The sequence below is a fragment of the Vigna angularis genome, chromosome 2, assembly GCF_016808095.1.
Source record: "Vigna angularis cultivar LongXiaoDou No.4 chromosome 2, ASM1680809v1, whole genome shotgun sequence".
Classification (NCBI taxonomy): domain Eukaryota; kingdom Viridiplantae; phylum Streptophyta; class Magnoliopsida; order Fabales; family Fabaceae; genus Vigna; species Vigna angularis.
Genome location: NC_068971.1, coordinates 49,876,134 through 49,897,725, shown reverse-complemented (window position 1 = coordinate 49,897,725; position 21,592 = coordinate 49,876,134). Strand labels below are relative to the sequence as shown.

The following is a 21,592-nucleotide window of genomic DNA, read 5'->3' as shown; positions in this document are numbered from 1 at the left end:
TTTTGTTCACAGAGTTAATTTAATTAGCTCTACAAATATTAATCAATTTTAGTTGAAACTGTATTAATATAACAACTTTACTTTAGAACATTTTAGACCAAAGTTGGTATCCTAATACAATTTTTACTAAAAGTAAACTAAAGTTATGTAATTCATAACTTCAATTTAAAATGTACTAAAATTACACGACTTCAATTTAAAAAAAAAAAACTTGTATGAAAATTGTATCATTTTAACACGACTTTCTTTAATCAAATTATGTCAATGTAACTTTAAAAATGCCTCAATAAAAAAGTTATTCATGTTTAGTAAATTTGAGTGAGTTTTAAAAAGATTACAAAATCACCTACAAGTGATCCATTAGATAAAAAAAGTTGTTCACTTTCTATTAGGTTAAACTAGTTCAAAACTAAAAAAAATCAATGTAAAAGAACTACTTGAACCACATTTTATTTCAAATATTTTAAAATGAATGAAAAATAATTATCTCAAATAATTTTAAAATATTTTATTAGTTTATTTATTATACTAACGTAAAATATAGTTATTTATATTAATTGATTAATTTTAAATCTTTAACTTTTACGGTTTCATGCTATATCAATTTTTTTATCTTTTATCCCGAGTGTATACATGCTATCGTTAATTAATATTATTATATTTTATTGAAATTTAAATCTAAATATTAGTATATATTTAATTTAAATTTTAAAGTATATTTTGGATATTAAAAATGTTATGGTTTAAAGTTAAAGAAATTCCAAGTCAATGTTTCAGTGAGTCTTTTTAGATTACAGTTATCCTAATATATTTATAGAGATCCAATAACATAGCTTTTTTAATTCTAGCTTTATATGAGGTAACTCATCTTAATTGAACCATAGGTACTATAAACCAACAACTAAACAAATAGAATTTGAAGTATTTTACTTTGTTATATGTTTTCGTATTTAGCGTGTGATTTCCATATTCATCGTGATTTTGGAATAGCAATTCATTTATCAACAATAGTCCCATTATTTTGACACTCCAAATAAACCACCATTAATGTTTAACACCCCATACAACTTAGTTATCTATCAAATTGAAGCACAAATCATAATATTCTATAATGTAAATATATAAAGTTGCTTTTGGAGAGAGATACCTTTTGTTTTCATCAACTTAGTCCAAACATACGGAAAATGATTAATGTATTAATAATGTAAAATTTGTAATATGCATATTCATGGAATAGTATTGAGCACCTTAATTTGGACTCATACAACACTTTTATAGTAGTTGTTGAGGTTACACTTTTACAATGCTAATATTTGATTCCACCATAAATGAACTGAACATTAAAATAAGCAAACAACAAGGATTTGACAAAGCCATGCATGTGTTGTAAATAAAGATAACCACAAAGATATTGGACACCAATCATCACAAGAATTGTAAACAGGAACTCTAACTTTATCTTGATGGGAAACTAAACAATAGTGCATGAACATGAATTTGTCTTTTGTTTCTCCTCATGGTTCTTTTCTGCAAGGTAATCACAAGGAAAAACACATACTTATGAATAGAAAACAAACATTATCTTTATCAATAACTCATATACTTATGAATCTATATGTCTATATTGAACAAACCTGTTTTCTTTTTAGTCGTTCGAGGTTGTACTACAACATGCATGTTAACAAAACCTCCAGGGATGTCACTGAATGTTATTCTGGAATCAGCCAGAGTTTTGTTGTTTTCCAAAATTTTACCGGCATGTATGAGTTTTAGGTCACTTACTACCTTTGGTGTAATTGTTTTACCTGTAGACATTTGAACCATTTTTATGTTAATATTCTAAGTCATCAAATCATTGTTAAATATGTTTTGTATATAAAATGAGAAACCTTGAGGCCACTCAGCAATTAGCTTTTGCTTGAGGGTAGCAATGGTTGTTGATGATGAATAGAAATTTTGTGCTATATCAGTTCCATCATATATGCGAAATTTAAGCTCAATATTTTCCCCTTCAGCCATCACAATAACCTGTGTTCACCTCTGTCACTCTTGCTTTTTTTTTTTTACCTACAATTCATTCACAAGGACACAATTTAATTTAATTCTCATTCTTCACATGAAAATTTGTCGTTATATTTAACATCGTAAGGAAAAGAAATTGAAGTCTTGGAAGGAAAGACAAGTATGATAAGCTTTTAGTGACCAAAAAATTGAAATTCTAAAACATAAACACAAAATGAAATTGAAACCAACCTGTGAACTTTGATGAAAAATTTCTTCTTATAGCAAGTTTGCGAAAATTGCACGTGAGCCAGAGTATCAATAAAACCAAGTGAAAACGTCATACGATCCAATTAATTCTCCAAACAACCTATACGAGGCATGCATCTGTATCCATATAGGAAATTTTAAGGTCAAAAAGAAAGAAAGAGATGAAATTCAAAAGAAAGAAAGAGATGAAATTCATATAGATCGCTCATGATTCACGTCAAATTTCATAAGCAAGTGATTCATACATACATAATTGTTTAATTTCCTAAAATTTGGGCCAAGTGCGACATTATATGATAATTAACATAAATTAAACCCTAAGGTGAGGGACATATAAAAATCGAATATGAACATGAAACTAACTCAATTTCGATGTAGTTTGGGTTTCTTGAAATTACAATTCGGAGAAAAGAAGAAGAAAAAGAGAGTTTAAAGAATTGACGATACCAGATCAAGAAACCATCATTGAAAGATGAGTGACAAGTGATAGTGTATTTAAAAGGGAGAGAGATTTGTCATTTGGTTTTGTTTCTTTAGTATATGTTTTTCTGAGTCTTTCTTGGATTAGATATTTATGTCGTGTGTTTAAAAAATATTTAACAATTCCTAAATAATTATCGGAGAAATCACGAAAGAAAGGTGGTCTATTTTTATTTTGTACGACCAAATCTATAGATACATTGCTTATGCACCACATTTGTTTTGCCCCGTCAACCTATTGAAGTGTTTGTTTTGCATAACTTGAGTTTAATCAGTTTTATAAAATTATCAAGGTGCAATACCTCTAAAGAAAATCAATTATGATGGTTTAAAATAAAGATTAATTACACTTTTTGGTTCTCTAAATTGTTTGAAAAATTCAAAAAGATATGTAATTTTAGTACAATTAAGTTTTATAGTTTTTAAAAATTAATCAATTAGGTTATTTATGTTAAATTGTCATTAATATAGTCTCCATCTCACATGTTCGTTTGTAGTATTTTCAATATTTATTTATTTGTTTTGTTTTAAAAAATGTTAGGTTATTATTGTGTTAAGTAATAATAGTAGTGTCATTTGTTTTTATAGTATCACGTATTAATGATAATGTCATATATCATTGTTTTGTATTCAATATAGTCTCTATATTTGTAATTTTTAGCTTTTGTATTTATAATTTTGACTCCATTTAGTTTTAATCTTTTAAAAAATTAGTAATTAATATTAATTATAACTTATATATACATCTTAAATAATTTTTAAAATTTAAACATCAAATCATTTTACCTAAATATTTGAATTAATGTTATTTTATATATTTTTACTTTCAATAAAATATCAGTATTTATAACATATTAAGTTTAACTTTGTAATTATATTTTTCACATTAAATTTATAAATAAGCAAGGAAAAATACAAATTTTAAAATTATTTCAAATATTAAAATTTAAAAATTATACTTTAAAAATTATAGATTTTTTTTTTAAAATTTTCAAACAAATTAAAAAAAAATGTAATTAAACCATAAAATAATAAAGAAACACGTGATAGTTATTGAACTAACTGTGCATATTCCAAAGACAATCGTGGATAATTAATGAGTTGAATATAACAATGTATTCAGTCAATCTTCGTACAACCACAATTACTCTACTAAATTAGCCATGTATGAATGAAAGATTACACTAGGTCAAGTTACTGACATTTGTGCAATTTATTTAATCTAACGTTAATCAATATTACTATCCCAATACTTCTTCCTCCTTTGTGATTCTTGTATTAGAATTCACCTAATGCTGCTTTTTTTCTTCTTTATTTTATGTTTATTATTAATATTGTTGCTTGATAATTTAAGCATAAAAGCACAATTGTACTATTGAAAAACCCATGGACGGACTAAGCCATCAACATACCAACCATAAGTCATTCACTTAGTTTTGGATTTATGTTGAGTCAAACCACTTAATATCAAAATGATCGCAACAAAGAAATTTCTTCCGAAGTTACCATGTTTTGTTCATTAAAATGCATGCTATGAAAAAGGATGCTCACTAAGGTTGTTGAAACAATCGTTGAGGTAACTTCGTACCTCTAAATCGTGTAACATTTTAAATTAGGACATGATAAAGGAAAACATATGGTTTTGTCACATGATTTCTGCTATAACAGGTTAGTAATAGATATAGAAATATCAATGAAAAAAAGAATTCTTTATCTTCGCCGTTTGGGCTTTATGATGCTTATCTTAAACCAAGCGAGAAGATCTTTGTTTATGTTCTATAATAACACAATCATTGTCCAATAAAAGTAAATGGTTGTGGATTGTTGTTTTGTTATTATGAAAGTAGTGGGCTTGCCAAATGTACTGTGTTGTCTACGCATTCGATTCATGCCTTGTTGAGGCTGTGTATACATTTGTAGTATGGTTTAGCTCTTTAAGGAACTACTTTACAGTCATCATTGCATTGGAATATGCCATCAGAATATAATGCTTAAAATTTATTAGCATGTATTTTATTTTCTTTATCTAGAAAAAATTCCAATTTCAACATATAAGGCACATTATAAGTAGTAGAGGTTATGGAAAGAACGCTTTTATTAGGAATAGAAGAATGAAATTGATGTATCTTTTACTTAAAACCTTTGAACATGGAGCTGACTGATCTAGAGACCAAATTGATGTCAAAGACAAAGTTCATGATTTATTCAACTGAATTTCTAAAATGATTTTTAACTGTCATAATTTAGTGAAGAATGGTAGATATGGGGATCTCGTAAAACTGGCACAGCATGGGACCAGAACAAAACATTCCCAGGTTTTCCTCCATAACTCCAAAAATTTCAATCAGTTAACTTAACTTTATATTCAAAACCTTAAAACAAGGAGTTTATGTTGTTGAATTTTCTCATATTTATTTAGAATTTATATTCACACTTGAATTCTCACTAATCTTCATGTTGGTATATCTTCTTTGAACATTTCAAACCATATATTCACTTGTACCATTGTTCATCCTGGAAAGACCATCACCGAGTAAATACAATAGCACAACTATCACAATCTGACAGTCAATCTTAATTCACGTGTAGTTGGGAAATTCAATATTACAAGACATGGTTAGGAAAGTTGATTTGATTCCTATTTCTTAAAAGCAGAAATTTTATTTACTTTTAGTCTGGTATAATTTGTATTCAGTTTAATATTCTGAATGTTGTGATAATTAAAGCTTTTGTGTTATATTTATACTTGTGTTACTTCTTCAATTCAACTCAGGAACTAGATATCTTTGATAATATATTTGGAACTGATAAGCTTAAGTTTCCTCAACAAGATACTAAGCTACGTTTTTATGCCTACGGAAGGACTTATTTTTTGCATAAATGCAGGATTAACTTCACAGCACTACCTCTTGCTGTGACTTTGGTTCAAGTTTTGGTAACTATGCAGGATCAAGCATAGAGTATGGTTTCCCATAATTCAATATTGAGTGATGATTGTGGGGGGAAAAGAAGGGAATAAAAATAAACACAGGATAAATAAAAGGTGAGGAATGTAATACCTTTCTTTATTGTGGGATAAAGTTGAAGAATCCATAGCACTATATCAGAAAAAGACGAGAATTTCCCTGTTAACTTTTAATTTTGTGGACAACGCCAAGAGATGGAAAAGTTAATGCCAGCACAATATTTTTCCTTTTTCTACATGTTGCTTCAATATTCTATTCCCCCCCCCCCCCCCCCCCCCCCCCTCAAAAACAACTTTCAAAGTTTCAAATGTTTCTTTACTTGAGTGTAACAGTTATAACACTCTGATGGTAAAAGTTTTTTATGTTTAACAGATCAGAAATCAATTTTATTTTGACTAAAGTAGACATCATATAAGGTAACAAAGTTACTATATTTGATAATTTGTAATTGGATGGCATTATGGCTGTTTATATTATTTATTCTTCTTCACTATAGAATACATGAAGTTAAGTATCATGAGAAGGATGGGCAAAATATGACAGGAAGATTGAGTTTGACCTATGTAGTGGTTGGGCAGACTGAGACAGGCAAAACCATAATGGGTTCTTTGGCTGTTAGTGTTTGGTCAATTAGCATGCAGCTTACATATCTTTCAGAGAATATTTTCTTCCTAAGATGCAGAAGGAAACACTCACTACATATTCAAAGCAAGTGACTGCAGATACTTTTCATTTTACTAGGATGACTTGAAGTTGAAGGTTATTGAATATTACTGGTGGTTGTTTGAAACAAATTGGAGAAAGAGGCACAAAAACAGGAGAGAGGAAGGTGGTCAAGCCTTTTAGATGCATTAAGGAAGAAACTTTAAGGGTATGTTCTTTACTAAACTATTGTACTGATACCCCTTGTTAACTGGTGAGATTATTAGCCTTGATTAACCCAAAATTTACCTTTTTTTTATGGGAAACAGTGCGTGGTGGAGAGTAGGGACTGTCAAAATCTTAATCAGATAGCTGGGACTGTAAGTATATAAATCAAACTTCATTAAGAATATTTATGTGATTACTTTATGGTTAATCAAATGCTAGGAACCACTTGAGACATAAAACACTAGAATATCATCAATACTATGCTCACTACTCTAATGATTCAAGCCAGCTTATTCTTCCAGCAGGTATCAGGAACTGTGTTTTGTGATTCTTTTCAAGACAAAGGCTGGCCTTTCAGCATTGGAGTGAGTGAACCTCTTAGGTGGAGGGACATGATTTCATTAGTGGATCCAATTAGCTTCCCTGCGATGAACACAGCTGGGACTGGAGCATTGCAGCCTAGCTTTAACAAAGCTTTCTCTATTTCTCTGCCTTCAGGGTCATGATCAATCTCATAAACCAGAGGATTCGCCCTGAGTTCTTGAAACAGAATGTTGACTGCATAGCAGAGGCAACAAGAGCTCTTCGTGAAAATCACCACACCATTTTCAGAGGTCAACCTCTTCACCTTGTCCATCCTGATACAATGATCAAGCACCTGGTCTTCTAAATATATATGTACAGAATTCTGTTCCTGACACAGCAAAAAAAGACATCATGTTACACAGGAAACAAATAAAAAAGGTCTAATTTTGAAGAGGTGTCATTAGATTGATTACCTTAGACTTATCAGAACTCCCAAACCATCAGACCGAATCCAAACTGAATTCGATCCAGTGGCTATATTGGGTTGGAAGTCTAAGGAGGAGATTTGGGGAATAGAAAATTATATGAAGCTTGAGGTTATTTGAAATGAGCTGATACACTAGACTATTTATAGGGACAGCTTAGGGACCGCTTTGTTTGATCAAGAGCAAAGCACGTTCTAAAGAGGTTGTGCTTTTTAGATACCCAACTTATTGTGTGATCTTATTCGGTTGTGCAAGTTGGAAGACATATTACACGTATATGCTTCAATCGGTATACTAGCTATGAGACCAAATTATATAGTACCAAGATTTTCATCAAGAAAAACAAATGAAAACAGTATCTTCCTGTCACTATGTTGATGCAATAATGCAATTTGCCTATGTCAAACGTACGTGTGTTGCTTATTACCCTTTTGCTAAACTATTAAAGAGTTTATGAACGTTAAAACGGTTCTCTCTTGTAAATAAAAGTGGAAATAAATACACTGAAGGGTGGTCAATTTATTTCTGATTCTCACAATCAACAGCTTTGAATCCTTATGCCAAAAGAATGAGAGACTTAAATGACTTTTTCGGTGGCTGCAAGATTCTTTGTGTTGCACCCACTAACTTGTGTGCGATTCTCTCTGACACTAGAGGTTCAATTTTGGGAGTTGGGAGACTCTACGTAGATGCAGCACTAACATAGTGTCTCACGTGTGTCGATGAACACACGAATGTAATGCATTGAAAACATACAAAATCAGAGAAAAAAAAACAGTTCCTTTTTTGAGAAGAATTACCAACCATTCAATCCACAAAAGAATCTATGCATCATAACTGAACAACCATCCAATTTCTTATCCGTGTGTCCGAGGCACAGTTTTGGTTTGATGAATGAGTTAGCTAAATGAAAAAACTGAGAAATAAGAACACAGGTAATTTATGATTGCGCATGTTGCTTGAATGTCACGTCGTGCTCCTACAGATAAATTATTTTAGAAATTAAATGATGCCCTTTTACGTATAGTCTTCACACGCATGAAAATCATAAAGGAAAAATACTATATGTTGCGTTGTGGATAGGGAGGAATAATAAAGGAGACACAAAAAGTGCTTGCATTACCTTTTTGTCTCGAGGGTATGAAGGCTCGCCATGCACGTTCCTTGCTTCAAACTTTTGAATATCTCTTCAACCAAACCAAAAAACCAACATATCACTGAGTGATGTTTCAACTTTATCATTGTCCCTCGCACCTGGTGCCCAAATTCAGCGGTCATGAATCAACTCCTACTTATGTCTCAACACTTGGAATAATATACTCACATCGGTTACATAAGTCACACTAAATTACTGTTCCCTTTTATTCAAGATTTAACTGTTACTTATGTTACTATTCTTTTCATCTTTCTCTCATGCTCTATTTCACAAAATTACAGATCATACAATTTATCTTTTTTCTAATTTTCTGTTATGGGCATGTTATTTTTTACAATATCTTATCATACCTTCTTTTAAGTTTCTCTCTTTTTTTCCACTAAACTAAAAATTATACAATTCTTATCAGATCTTTCTGTTATCTTTTTCTCAGTTAGTGTCAATGATATCCTTTTGTATACAAGTTTTTCGTATCAAACACTTGGAATAACAGCCATGAGATGAGGGTGTGTTCCGAATTCCTTTTGTCACCAGACTTTGATGGAATACTTTGTTTTTCATAAAAAATATAACAGTCTGCGGATTTCATTATTCCACAGCAAATTTGTCCACCATGGATTAAATTGATGACTAATTAATATGTATGCGAGAGGAACATTTTAAGGTGAAATTAGATGAATGTGTAATTGAATTGAAACACCCTTTTTCTTTCACAAGGCATTTCAAATTGAAAGTGAATCACAGAAACATTACAGTTTGCATAAACCATGTTTAGTCACTTTCACCCGCATGAAGTTTCATACTACTTTAGTAGGCATAGATTTTGTTAGCCTTTTACAAAATACCAAAAGAAAAGAAAACTATTTTTTTACAGACTTTTTTATGGTACAATTTAAAGAGGACACTGAAGAAAAAGCAGGAGTGTCCCCGAGTAAACAGTGTCTGGAAATAGCATATCCGAGTTCCTTCTACACTACTCCTTAATAAGGAACTCCTTGGTGTGGCTAAAACCAGATGGCCTTTGCATCCATGAGCAATTGTTTGAGAGAGCCATCAACATGGAGGGATATGATATCTTTGGAAGACCCCACAAATTTTCCACCTATGAACACTGCTGGGACTGAAGGATTGCAACCCATACCCCTCAAAGCCCACTCCATTTCCCTCCCATAGGAATCATTGTCAAGCTCATGAACTGCTGGGCTTGCTCCAAGCTCATAGAAAAGTTGCTTGATGCTGTGACACATGCAGCATGAACTCTTGGTGAATATAACAGCAGCCTTCTTTGATGCCAAGTCGTTAACTCTATCCATTGCAAGGAGATGAACGATCCAATATAAGAACTAGGGAGAATAGTATATATGAAACTAAAAAGTATTGAAAGATAGATGAGTGTGGGAACTAATCAAGCTAGTGTAGCAAAGGCTTTGTTGTTGTACCCTGATGAAGCTTGAGATTTAATCACCTCTTATTTATAGTAGCTGGTGAGGATAGTGGATTGAATTGTATAAGCTAGAAAAGCATAGAAGCAAATTAATTATAGTTAAATTGGATAGGAAAGAGAAAGAGAGAAAGTTCCTTCAGATATTTGTTTGGATAAGGGAGGTGCCCCTGATCATTTGGGCGATGGTGACGCTGCCAGTGCCATGAACAACTTGCATTTAGCATCAAACTGTAAACGATAATTCAAATATCTAGAGTGGCTAACCGTACGAGCAATCAATAATGCAGGAATAAGAACAATGTATAGTTTATAAAAGCCTAAAAACTCTACACCCAGCCTTCAGCATCAAACACATTATTCTAATGTTAATAATATATGAACAAAACCAATGCTGCGTTGTCACAAAATCTACCAAAAGAATGGAATCAAATAGAATTAGTAATATGCAAAGTCAGAACCCAGAAGAGGAAACCAATTCCAACTGTCATCTGCATGGTTTAAGTTAGCCATAGGCATATGATATGTTTGTGTGTATCTGTATTTATTTATTAAGGTATATAAAAACATTGAAAGGGTGTAAGACAAGAAGAAAAAGTAAAATGGTCATGTTCATGATTAAGTTTTACGTTTTACTTTAACCAAATACTATGTTTATGATGTAGTGTTTGTTAATTATATCTCTTGGACACTTACCAAGTTCTGCAAGATAAGAGTTTATCCAATTGGTTTGGACTTTTTCAGTTAGGTCCTTGGCATCAGAATCATGCAATGCAGAAACAGTGTAATGTTATTTGTATTTGGCCCTTGAGCATGGGAAGGGATTCTTGACAAATGTGGATATATTTTGATATTTGATTTCTTCAATATGATTCGATTTCCCTTTGTATAAATTACGTGGCTTCGAGCAATCATGTTAACTTTGGGAAAATCCAAAGAATTTTAGATTCTTGCACATCAAAATTTTAGTATCAAGTAGCGAAGGAGAGAGAGAATGTCAACTTGGAAGTAAGAATTGGTAGAAGGATAAGGTATAATTTCAGTGTCATGGCTTAGAGTGAAGTGGCTTCAAGATTGCTCTCAATTTATATATCTTATGCTCGGTAGTTAGGTAACTATAATATAAAACCGCCCAAATCGGTTATCCTATATTCTTTAACTGTTTCAACAGTTTCTTATGCAAAACACTGAATTATTCTATTTCTGGCACTATTCACTGAAAGATATTTACAAAAATTATACTCAATTTTCATGTATTTTTCAAAATTTACATTGCTTCTATTACCTAAAAACACATCAATTACACCATAAATATTTCTAAGGTTTGACAAAAAAAAACTTTATATTTGTACTTTTTTTTTATATTAATAATTAATTAATTAACTAAAACTATTTTAAATGTGTTTTTTAAATAATTGTGAAAGCGATATTTGACGGTTTTTATATAGTAATAAGTGAATTGGAATTGAATTAATAAATTTTTTTCTTGCAAATTGTGGTAAATGTCTCAATCGATTCTTGTAGCTCAAGATTTATGTAGAAGCCTCTACACTATATGAGCTATTACGCAAAAGATTGTGATAGAAACCCAAATAAAGTGAACTTGTGTAAAAATAATTAACAAATAAGGAGCATATATTCTTAACTTTTAATTGATTGATCACAATTTATTTCAAATTAATTTAATAATCAGCTGTGCACTTGACTAGATCATTTCCGATAAAGAAGAATATGGTTTTAAGGAGAAAATAAATCTTTTTATTCATATCTTTCACAATAATAAATATATATAACAAAATGAATTATGAGATAGAAAAAACTCAAAAACGGTTTTTTTATATATATAAATTATATTTTAGATTCTTTGTTAGTAATTTAAAAGAAGAAAACATTTAACAATTGGGGAAGAAATGTTTAGCGAGGAAATAAATAACATAATAAAAAATATTATTAAAAGAGTAAAGAGTAATTTTTAAAATCGTATAATTTGCAGTATAGAAGTATATTTAATAAATATCACGTGTAGAGAACTAGGTGTCTGCAAATACAATTTATGATGGGTTTAATAATTACTCAAACATAATCTAGTTATAATTTACCCTATCTACTACCTGGGTTGAGGCTATATTAGCTTCGATTAAGTTTTAATTTTTTTAATTTATTATTTGTTATGTGAAAATTTCGGAAAATTGAATGTGATGGCTAAAAATATTGTTAAAATATAAAAAACTTAAAGTTTAAAAATATTGAGAAATAAGTTGTGTAAGATTTCCTTTTTTTTTTAATTTATTCTACATGTGATATGTTATATGATTATACAAAATTAACTAAACTATAAACCTTAAATATTAAAGTAATTAAAATTGTTAGTATAAAAATGTGAAAAAATATTAAATAGTAGTGATGTCACTTTACACATAAAGTACAAATGCAAATATATTTAAAAACAAATATTCAATATTATAATGCAAGTACGGAGTTTGAAACTTAAATTTAATATTATATGATGAGTTGGTTTTTCTTATAGAAACTTAAATTTAATTTAAATAAGCAAAGTCTTAATTTAAATGGATACTTGGAACTACTTTTTTTTTTCTTGTACCAACTTGAAATTCAATTAAAGGGTGAATGGTTATAATATATACACACGTTTTTTTATTTGAAAACCAAAATAATTAAATATATTAGTGCAAAACCCTTTGGTTCTTAGAACACATATAATAGACTTAGATTTAATTCTTTGTATATTTTATTTTGTGTGCAAATGATGCTAGTATTCATGACGAGAGTTTAAAGATAGGAAACATTTTTGGGAATTGAAATTCCTTTCCTCTTGGAAGAGAGATATGATAAACACTTTTTTGTTTACTTGAATGGATTTTGAGAAGAGTGATTGAATGAATTTGTGAGGATTTGAAAGTAAATTATTTTTTGTTGTTTATTTGAGTGGATTTGAAGGTAAGTAAGAGTAGATTTGGAAGTAAAGTTTAATGTAGGATTTGATTGATGTGACAAATTAAAAAAATTTACTTTCAAACCCAATTTCACTTACCTTCAAATCCACTCCAATAAACAACAAAAAAAATTATCTTCAAATCCATTTAATTACTTTTTTCCAAATTCATTCAACTGAACAAAGTGTAAATATAAATTTTCATTTACTCTAATTGTTGGAAAATATACAATGTGTATATTTCATTTAAAGGTTAAACATTAAAGAAGAAATTAATGAACCAGTTATTTTTACTTTTATTTTTTGGATTATATCAAAAGGAATATATATTCCCTTCTTCTTTGATTGCTACCGAAAGGCTTTTCCAACTTTATAACTTTCATTTTATGCGTCAATTATGAAAGTAATATTATTCTAAAAATAATCGTTATATATAGAACATTGATGCCAATGTCTCTTATAGCACTATTTTAGTCTTTTATAAGATAATTATAACTAAAATTACCATAGTAAATAATATTTAATATGACAATTGTTTGATAGTTATTAAAAAATATAAAAATTATGCATTATATTTGTAATAATAATAATGGTAGTAGATACAAAGAGCAATACTAATAGCGTGTGGTAGTTGTATTTTCGGTAAAAGACATTTTTATATAGGGTGAGAAAAATTAAATATTGTAAAACATTGTTAGAAGTATGATTATGATTAGAGACAAAACTTAATATAAGGGTAGGATGGTCTATGTTTCGAACCTCGTCGTAAAATCTACAATTTCCAAAGTTTTTTTTTAAAGACACAAAAGTAAGCGTTGTTGGTGATTAAGAAATATACATTTGTTTTACATCATTTGTTTACGCTTCCAAAGTCTCTTTTAGGAGTCAAAAGTCAGCGTTGTTAGTAATTAAGAAAGATATATTTGTTCTACATTCTTTATTTACATATAATGTAAAGACAGTGATATAATACACATGTATAAAATATTACGATGCACTATAATAATTTTGTATGAAAGTTATATATTAAAATTGTGATTAATTTGATTATATTACTTTGGCCTTCAAAATCATTAATTATTATCCATCACTGTTATAAGAAAAGTTATATATTGAAAATGATAAAAGATGAGTTATGTATAGATAAATAAAAACTACTTTTTCAACATTGTTTAGTTTTAATTTAGTTCTAATCCAGGTAGACAGAGCATTAGTTCTAATCCAAGTAGACTGAGGTAAAAGAAGTTTTCGAAAAACTAAAAGTTTTTCAGTTAAAAAGTTTATAAGATCAAAACGTCTAAAAATAATTTTATGAATCAAGGACGAACAATAATTCTCTTTATAAACATGAAAATTATTATTATTTTTTAAATATATATTAGACTTTCGGTTTAAGTCTTATTTTAAATTTTAATAACTATTTCCTAATTTTTAATTAAATCGATATTCTTCATTTTCATATTCACCTTCAACTTAAGTTAGAATTTGGTCAATTTCAACATTTAAGTGAATTGATTAATAATAATTTTTGACTCAAATTAATTTATCTTAACTTTCGATTTAAATTAATTAATCTTAAATTTCGATTGAGTTAATCTATTTTAACCTTCATCATAAGTCGACTTATCTCAATTTTTAGTATAAAACATTTTATATTAACTATATTAACCTTTAGTCTAAACACAATTTAATTATTAAATTATCTCGACTTTTTGATCTAAAACAACTCATTTTTATAACCATCTATTTTAAATTTAATCTAAAATGATTTATCTTAACTTAACTTATGACTACTCTCGTATTAATTAATATTCGACTAATTTTTAATTAAAATTTAAAATATTATTTTTAAGAGTTAATTAAATTTTTTTCCAGTGAATAGAAATCGTGACCCGAGAGGTTGAGACTTTCTCTCTCTGATCTAGATACCATATACCATGATGGACTAAAATGACAGCACTGTTTACTAGTTTTTTATGCCGAATTCTGAGTAAAATGAAACTAGAAAAAAAGGAGGGAGCGAACAAAGTGTTACTGTCTCATCTTCCCCTGAAAACTTTAAAAAATTAGTAATTCTTTTTACAAGCCCGGAATAAAAACACTAATATAATATGAAATGGATTTTAGGACATAGAACTTATAAAACGATAATTTTTACACTAAGTAAAAATTCAAGTTTCTATTTAAGATAAAAGTACAATGGTGTACTTCTAATATTTTTAAATTCATACAATTGCAACTTTTGAACGTCTATACTGATAAAAGTTGTTTTCACTGTTACCCACTTCCGTATCTATCATGATTTCTCCCGCTGCACTAAATATTTTGCAATTGAAAATACTAAAAACACATATAATATTTGACTATCATATGTTTGAATGGACATAGATAACTTACAAGGAGTAGAGGTAATCTCAATTTTCTAATATTATTTAATGTTATTTATTTTTTAAATAATATTAAAAATGAGATTAAAAATCGGTATTATTAATGAATAAAAAAATGTGTAATTACTTTATATTATTTATTTATATGTAAAATAAAAATGTTGCACTAAAATAAATTTTTCCACACTATCTTATAAATCGACTGAGATTTATAAATATATTATTTTATCTACAAAATTATTTATCAATGTGTCACTATTTAAGAAATTAAGAAAAGGAAGTAAAACAAAAACATAATATCTTATATATCCAAAGATGGGCCATGCTAACCCTAAAATGTCTAGGTGAGGCAAAATGGACCAAGCCCACAATCTTCGCTTCTGGTTTGTGTTGTGTTTGCATTTGTGAGACACAAACATCATCGTCTCCGCCGTAGGCGCTAGCTAGGTAAGCATCTTCTCTTCCAACCCATTTCTCTTCCACTCCTGCACTCAATAACTCTTTTTTTTTTCATTATTTTAATTATTAATATTATTACTGTTATCAACCCATGCCACTCATAATTTTCGCTACATTTTTTCTCATATCAGTTAGCAAATTTACACAGTACCCCCTAAATGTTTGCAAAGGCTGCCATGAACTACCCTTTTTTCAAAATTTTATTGAAGCTCTAATCTTTTTCGAAGTGCGGATGTATCTAAAGAAACTATTGGGTTTAATTGCATTTTTTAGTTATAGTAGCCTTGAATGTGAAACTCAATTTTTCCTTTTTTTTTTTTTGGATTGGTCTTTGAGATTGATTGTGATTCATTAATCGGATGTAGCTCTGCTTCAATCCAGGAATTGTAAAATTCTTTTGATTGAGGTGGATTTCTCCAAGAGTGGTCGCGCCATTTGTAGTTGGAAATCCTGATTGTGTGTTCACAGATTTTGTTTTTCGAGGAAGAAACTCCCTTACCCTTTATTGTTATGAAGTTTGATTCATGAAAATCAGAAGTCTTGTAATAAACAATTTTGGGTTGGTATTTGGTGTCTAAACTCGTTTAAGGCTGTGGTAACAATGCATGCATTACTATTTTAACTAATTAACTCATATCTACTTTGAGTTGTTAATAAATGATTTGTTTTTTAGTTTTGGAAATTGTTGTTGCGGCTTAATAACTTGCACTGAAAGATCCATGTTTGCATTAGGGTTTTCGAGATCTCATTGGTGTCATTGTATATCCTTGTTATTTTATTTCTAACTAATGATTATTGGCTTGGTTATGATTTCTTATCACTGTAAAATGTTTCTACTTTTTTTTTTTTTTTAATTTTAGGGCTGCTCCAATGGAGGATACCCAAGAAATTAAGGAGCAGGCTCATGAAGAAGTGATTTCAGACAAAACATCTGAGACGAAGCCGGAGACTCGTGATGAAATTCTCTCCCGTCATAGGTGATTCACTCTTCATAAGATCAACATCTTCAGCTCTCACCTTTTTTGTGAATGTATTTAGTCTTAGTTGCTCTCTTACTCAGAGATTGACTCTAAAGCTCAACATAGATGGGTTTTACTCATTCTGGAATCTGAATTACTCAGTCATTCCATATTATTCCTGTTCCTCTTCGCAAGATAAAAGGAGTTTTATCATGTCATGGTATTCGAAATCAGTCAACTTGAAGAATTGCACGATTCTTCATCCCTGCCATGCCTGGGTGAGTTTGTCCATGCTCAGAATTGCAAACGAGCATGATTAGTGGACTCACCATGCAGGACATGAGAATTGTGACTGACATCACTGGCATGGCATTTCCCTTTTAGAAAACGTTCCTTTGCATGTTTCTTAACCCTCAACCCTAGAATACCATACCTATGAAAATGTATTTCTATAATAACATTCAAGGTGTGCTTCGTTGATTTGGAGTTTACTGTGGTACTTTGTCTCTGTTCTGAGCCAATGCTTAGAGATTTCCCAAGTTACTTGTGTTACCATTTTATACTGACTGAACTATTTGAAACATCTTCCAATGTTACTTTAGTGCAAAATGCTAAAAAAGGTTTATCTTTTATATAACATAAAAGAAAACAAAGTGGTCAAAAGTTTTAATCAGGTTCTTTAGAGTTTCAAGTAGTTCGAAGTTCTTTTTTTCCTTTTCTTTGGAGACATAAATAAAAGAACAAGGGTCACTTCATTCACTCAGGTTAGCATTTGGCTTCTCGAAAACTTGTGTCAATTGTCACTTTCCACTGGCGAAAGCTCGTGAAGTAAATAAAATAGTTATTTGGTTAAAGACTTTATGGTGTATTAGTTGAGAAAGTGCTTGAAATTGAAACTAACGTATCTGCATGGCTATACTCAGTTTGAATCACTACTGCTAGTTATATTTGCTTTGCATGGTTGAAAGCAGCTACTTTATAATGAATGTCACACTTAAGTATGGTTTGTTTTCCAAGTTCTTGAGTTATTATTTTTCATTTAATTCCTATTTATTATTAATTCATGTTTCAATATAGCAACTTGAATCGTTTTACTTGTTGGGTTCTTTTGGGTTCTCGTGCAATGTGAATTCTTCCCTAATTACTTGCTTATTTTCAGGAAAGAGATATCACAGCTGCAGAAAAAGGAAGTTGAGATGAAAAAGGCTGCAGCTAGAGGTAGCAAGGCTGAGCAGAAAGCTAAGAAGAAGCAAGTGGAGGAAGAGGTTTCTCAACTTTCTACTAAGCTGAAGGAGAATCATGCCATGGAATTGGCTGCATTAGGCTATAGCAGCGGTAATGGGAATGAAAACAGCAATTTGGACACTTTGGTTAAGGCCATTGCTGGAGTATCTGTTGCTAGTCAACCTGAACATACAAAAGTCAGCAAGGCCAAACAGAGGCGAGACAAAAGAGCTCAACAAGAAGCAGAAAGGGAACAGAGAATCCAAGCAGAGCAGACTGACATTGTAAGCGATCGAATGATTGAAAACGAGAAGTTGGAAAGGAAGTTGAAGCCTCTAGGTTTGACTGTTTGTGAAATAAAGCCTGATGGGCACTGCCTCTATAGAGCTGTTGAAGATCAGCTGGCTGTCCTCTCTGGTGGTACATCACTTTATACATACCAAGAACTTCGGGAAATGGTGGCTGCTTACATGAGAAAGCATACATCTGATTTCCTTCCATTTTTCCTGTCAGAGAATTTAATTGAGGATGATTCTAATGAATCACTTGCTGAGAAGTTTGAAAATTACTGTAAAGAAGTGGAGTCCACAGCTATATGGGGAGGGCAACTAGAGCTTGGTGCCTTGACTCACTGCTTGAAGAAGCATATTATGATATTTTCAGGATCCTTCCCCGATGTGGAGATGGGCAAAGAGTATAAATCTGATGGTGGCACTGGCTTGTCTAATTCGAGTATCATGCTTTCTTATCATAAGCATGCTTTTGGGCTAGGAGAGCATTATAATTCTGTGGTCCCAACATGATCAAATGGGGCATATAATATAATCATACGGATGCTTGTTTATCATGTTGCCTTGTATCATTTTTCTTTACAGTCAGGCATTTGGCTTTAGGTCTCTTGAAACCCTAGTTGTGATTTTGAAATGGCTATAACTGTACATTTCACAACTGTAATTCATATTTTCTGGACGATTATTTATGTTGATGATCATGTAAATGATCTGCGGCATCTACTTAATTTTGAGCGTTTTAGTAACATTTTCAGGTGTTACGAGATTTGAATAACATGGTGAACTTGTCTGAACTGGCACTTTTGTGTTGAATGAATTCACCTAGGAGCGGGGCTAGTAATAAGTAATAATGAGAGAAATTTAGAAACTTGAATTTTTTTACATAATCTTCATTGCGGGTTTGAAATCAAATTTGTATTATATAACAGATTTTATTCAATAACAGTGTTAAATCCGTTGTGTATATTATGTTATCGTCTCTGTTAGTGCTGAGTGGCTGATCGACTAGCATAGATTTGTGTATTGAACTGAGTCAAAATTGTAAATCAATCATATTTAATGTTGTTGGGTTTTCTTTACTCTGGAGAAGCTTTGGTAATGTTTGAGAGATGAGAGATAAAGAATGTGATATAAAAGGAAACATGAAGAGTTTAAAACTGTTTACCACTGAATGAATGAATTGAACATGATTTTGAGTATAATTAATTAACTAATGTTATGAAGAATTAACTGTTAATTCTCATTAATTTGAAACATAAATCTAATCAAATTACACGATTTGGAACGGAATTTCCTTCTCTGTGATCAAAACTGTTGAAAGGAATTTCGCCTTCTCTGTGATTGGAACTGAAGAATTAGATTAGAAGTTGGTACTATAGTAAAATTGCCGAAGTGGCAAAAGAATTAAAAAAAAACATTGATGTGTCAACACTGTAATGGAAGCATATATTGTTATTAATAGGTGTATATAAGAAACAAATCTTCAGAGCATTAAGTGAAATATTATCTAGACCGAAGTTTACCACGTGAAAGAAAATAAAACGCAGATTGTACACAGATAAAGATTCCACTTACAGAATCCTATGAAGTTGACATGCACATTGTACCGTTGTTATCAATACAAATTTTGATTTTACCAATCATAGATAGTTTTGGATTGCCATATAGAACTAATCACCATATTTATAATATGTTGAAACAATTAACCAAAGGAATATAAGCTCTTGGCATATAGGAAAGGATTGAAGTTGAAGCATACACATCATGGTTAGAAGTGGAGAGAGATAATATCTGAGTTCCTTAATCTGTAATCCATGACTCTGTATGCTGAAAACCGACTTCGTCCACAACTATTATATTCTTATTCCTTTTATATCTTTGTCTCTTGATCAACCACTTTTGCCATATATTCTTCTTCTCAAACCATCCACATCTAGACTCACAATAAAATATGGTTGAGGTACAAAGGATATATTTGAGTAGAGGTGTCAGGTTTGAGTTGCGGGAATAACCCATCAAAAATCAACAAAAATTATGTCTATATTCATGGAGAAAATCATGCATATGAGCCTTCTTTCTGGTTTCTCGATTAATAAATTAAATGGACCAACGGAATATCATTTGATGTTTGTGACTCCTCAAGCATTAGTGATCTTTGTTTGTTCCTCCCATTTCAAGAAGCAAGATTTTCATATACAAGTACAAGTTTTTAAGTCAGGGATCATCTTATGTAACAGTATCATGCCAACAAACTAGATGATAGACTTTTCAAAAACCACGATGATGATAATGATAAAAAGTGGATTTTGTCTAATACAATGTAAATTTTGTATTTAATTATATTCTATAAATTGACTTTATGATGTTAGACTTCCAATAACACACTGAAATGAGACAAGAAATTCATCTAAAAAACACTTACAAACTTAAATGACCAACAGTTTTTAACCATAGTTATTTTTAAAGTAAGGTAGGATTGTTGATAATGCAAGTTGGTTATCACCTAAACGAGTATAATCACAGCTGCATTGCTTGTTCCTGAGTCATAAACACAAATGCCAGGAAATTATATGCTTTTTGTTTAAACACACAAATTTCAGTGTAATCAAGGAGATGGCAGAAACAAAAACTTACCAAATGTGTGGACTTGAAAACATTAATTTAGGCCTTCTGCATATTTAATTCTGATACTTCTTTAAATTTGAATAAATGCTATATAATATAACTGCTAATGATGTGCAATTTGCATAGTGCATGGTTATATATACGACCGACATAAACATCTTGTACGGTAGTGCTGATTTCCTCGTTAATAGAAGTTGCGCATCTTGCGCTTTTAACCATTTAATTGTATTCCTAATCATTTCCAAAACCTTTAAAATTTTCTGAACTGAAAGGGTCATGAATCTTGCAATGAAAAAAGTTGCTCATACTGTTTTCTTCCATCCTTAGGCTTATAGCAGATGCTCCAAAATGAACAGACAAATACAACAAGATGAAATTGAGTTTTGTTCAGTTTTTCTATAAATAATGATGGTAACATGATCACTCATTCACGTTGCAGAATAAATAGTAGACAAAATTTAAAAATTAAAAAAAAAAGATATGCTTCATGCACGATCAAGCATGAATCTTATTCTCGAAGAAAGTTCTGGATTCATTAGATTGACCTTAACAGCTAGCTAGCCAACTTGTTATCTACAACACATGCAGTACAGTGCTAAAGGACAGTTATGGAGAATCCTCCGAATTCTCTTCTACACGATCTTATTCTTCTTATATGAAGCGACAAAAACAACACTGCCCACCACTACATTCAATTAGCTTATAAATAACCCTTCAATG

At 30.5% G+C, this 21,592-nt stretch overlaps 4 protein-coding genes across 5 annotated transcripts; 1 reads left to right on the top strand and 3 right to left on the bottom strand.

Annotated features, from left to right (window-relative positions):
- Positions 1 to 1,371: 1,371 nt before the first annotated feature.
- Positions 1,372 to 2,019, bottom strand: LOC108328845 (membrane-anchored ubiquitin-fold protein 3). Its single transcript, XM_017562732.2, has 3 exons — positions 1,890 to 2,019; positions 1,635 to 1,805; positions 1,372 to 1,527 (listed from the first exon to the last, which is right to left on the bottom strand). Exons 1-3 carry the CDS (start codon positions 2,017 to 2,019, stop codon positions 1,472 to 1,474), a joined length of 357 nt encoding a protein of 118 aa, XP_017418221.2. The 3' UTR covers positions 1,372 to 1,471.
- Positions 2,020 to 6,744: 4,725 nt separating this feature from the next.
- LOC108328292 (glutaredoxin-C13) lies at positions 6,745 to 7,520 on the bottom strand. 2 transcript variants are annotated; one of them, XM_017562137.2, is made up of 2 exons: positions 7,367 to 7,520; positions 6,745 to 7,281 (listed from the first exon to the last, which is right to left on the bottom strand). In XM_017562137.2, the coding sequence occupies exon 2, from the start codon at positions 7,222 to 7,224 to the stop codon at positions 6,922 to 6,924; it is 303 nt and encodes a 100-aa protein (XP_017417626.1). In that variant the 5' UTR covers positions 7,225 to 7,281; positions 7,367 to 7,520; the 3' UTR covers positions 6,745 to 6,921. The 2 variants fall into 2 exon arrangements, with proteins under 2 accessions (XP_017417626.1, XP_017417627.1); XM_017562138.2 differs by having other exon boundaries at positions 6,745 to 7,275; positions 7,367 to 7,503.
- Positions 7,521 to 9,194: 1,674 nt separating this feature from the next.
- LOC108328627 (glutaredoxin-C11) lies at positions 9,195 to 10,253 on the bottom strand. Its single transcript, XM_017562514.2, has one exon. The coding sequence runs from the start codon at positions 9,845 to 9,847 to the stop codon at positions 9,539 to 9,541; it is 309 nt and encodes a 102-aa protein (XP_017418003.1). The 5' UTR covers positions 9,848 to 10,253; the 3' UTR covers positions 9,195 to 9,538.
- A 5,370-nt stretch (positions 10,254 to 15,623) lies between these two features.
- Positions 15,624 to 18,969, top strand: LOC108329789 (OVARIAN TUMOR DOMAIN-containing deubiquitinating enzyme 5). The gene is made up of 3 exons (XM_017564173.2): positions 15,624 to 15,762; positions 16,635 to 16,751; positions 17,893 to 18,969. Exons 2-3 carry the CDS (start codon positions 16,645 to 16,647, stop codon positions 18,758 to 18,760), a joined length of 975 nt encoding a protein of 324 aa, XP_017419662.1. The 5' UTR covers positions 15,624 to 15,762; positions 16,635 to 16,644; the 3' UTR covers positions 18,761 to 18,969.
- The last annotated feature ends 2,623 nt before the right edge of the window (positions 18,970 to 21,592 follow it).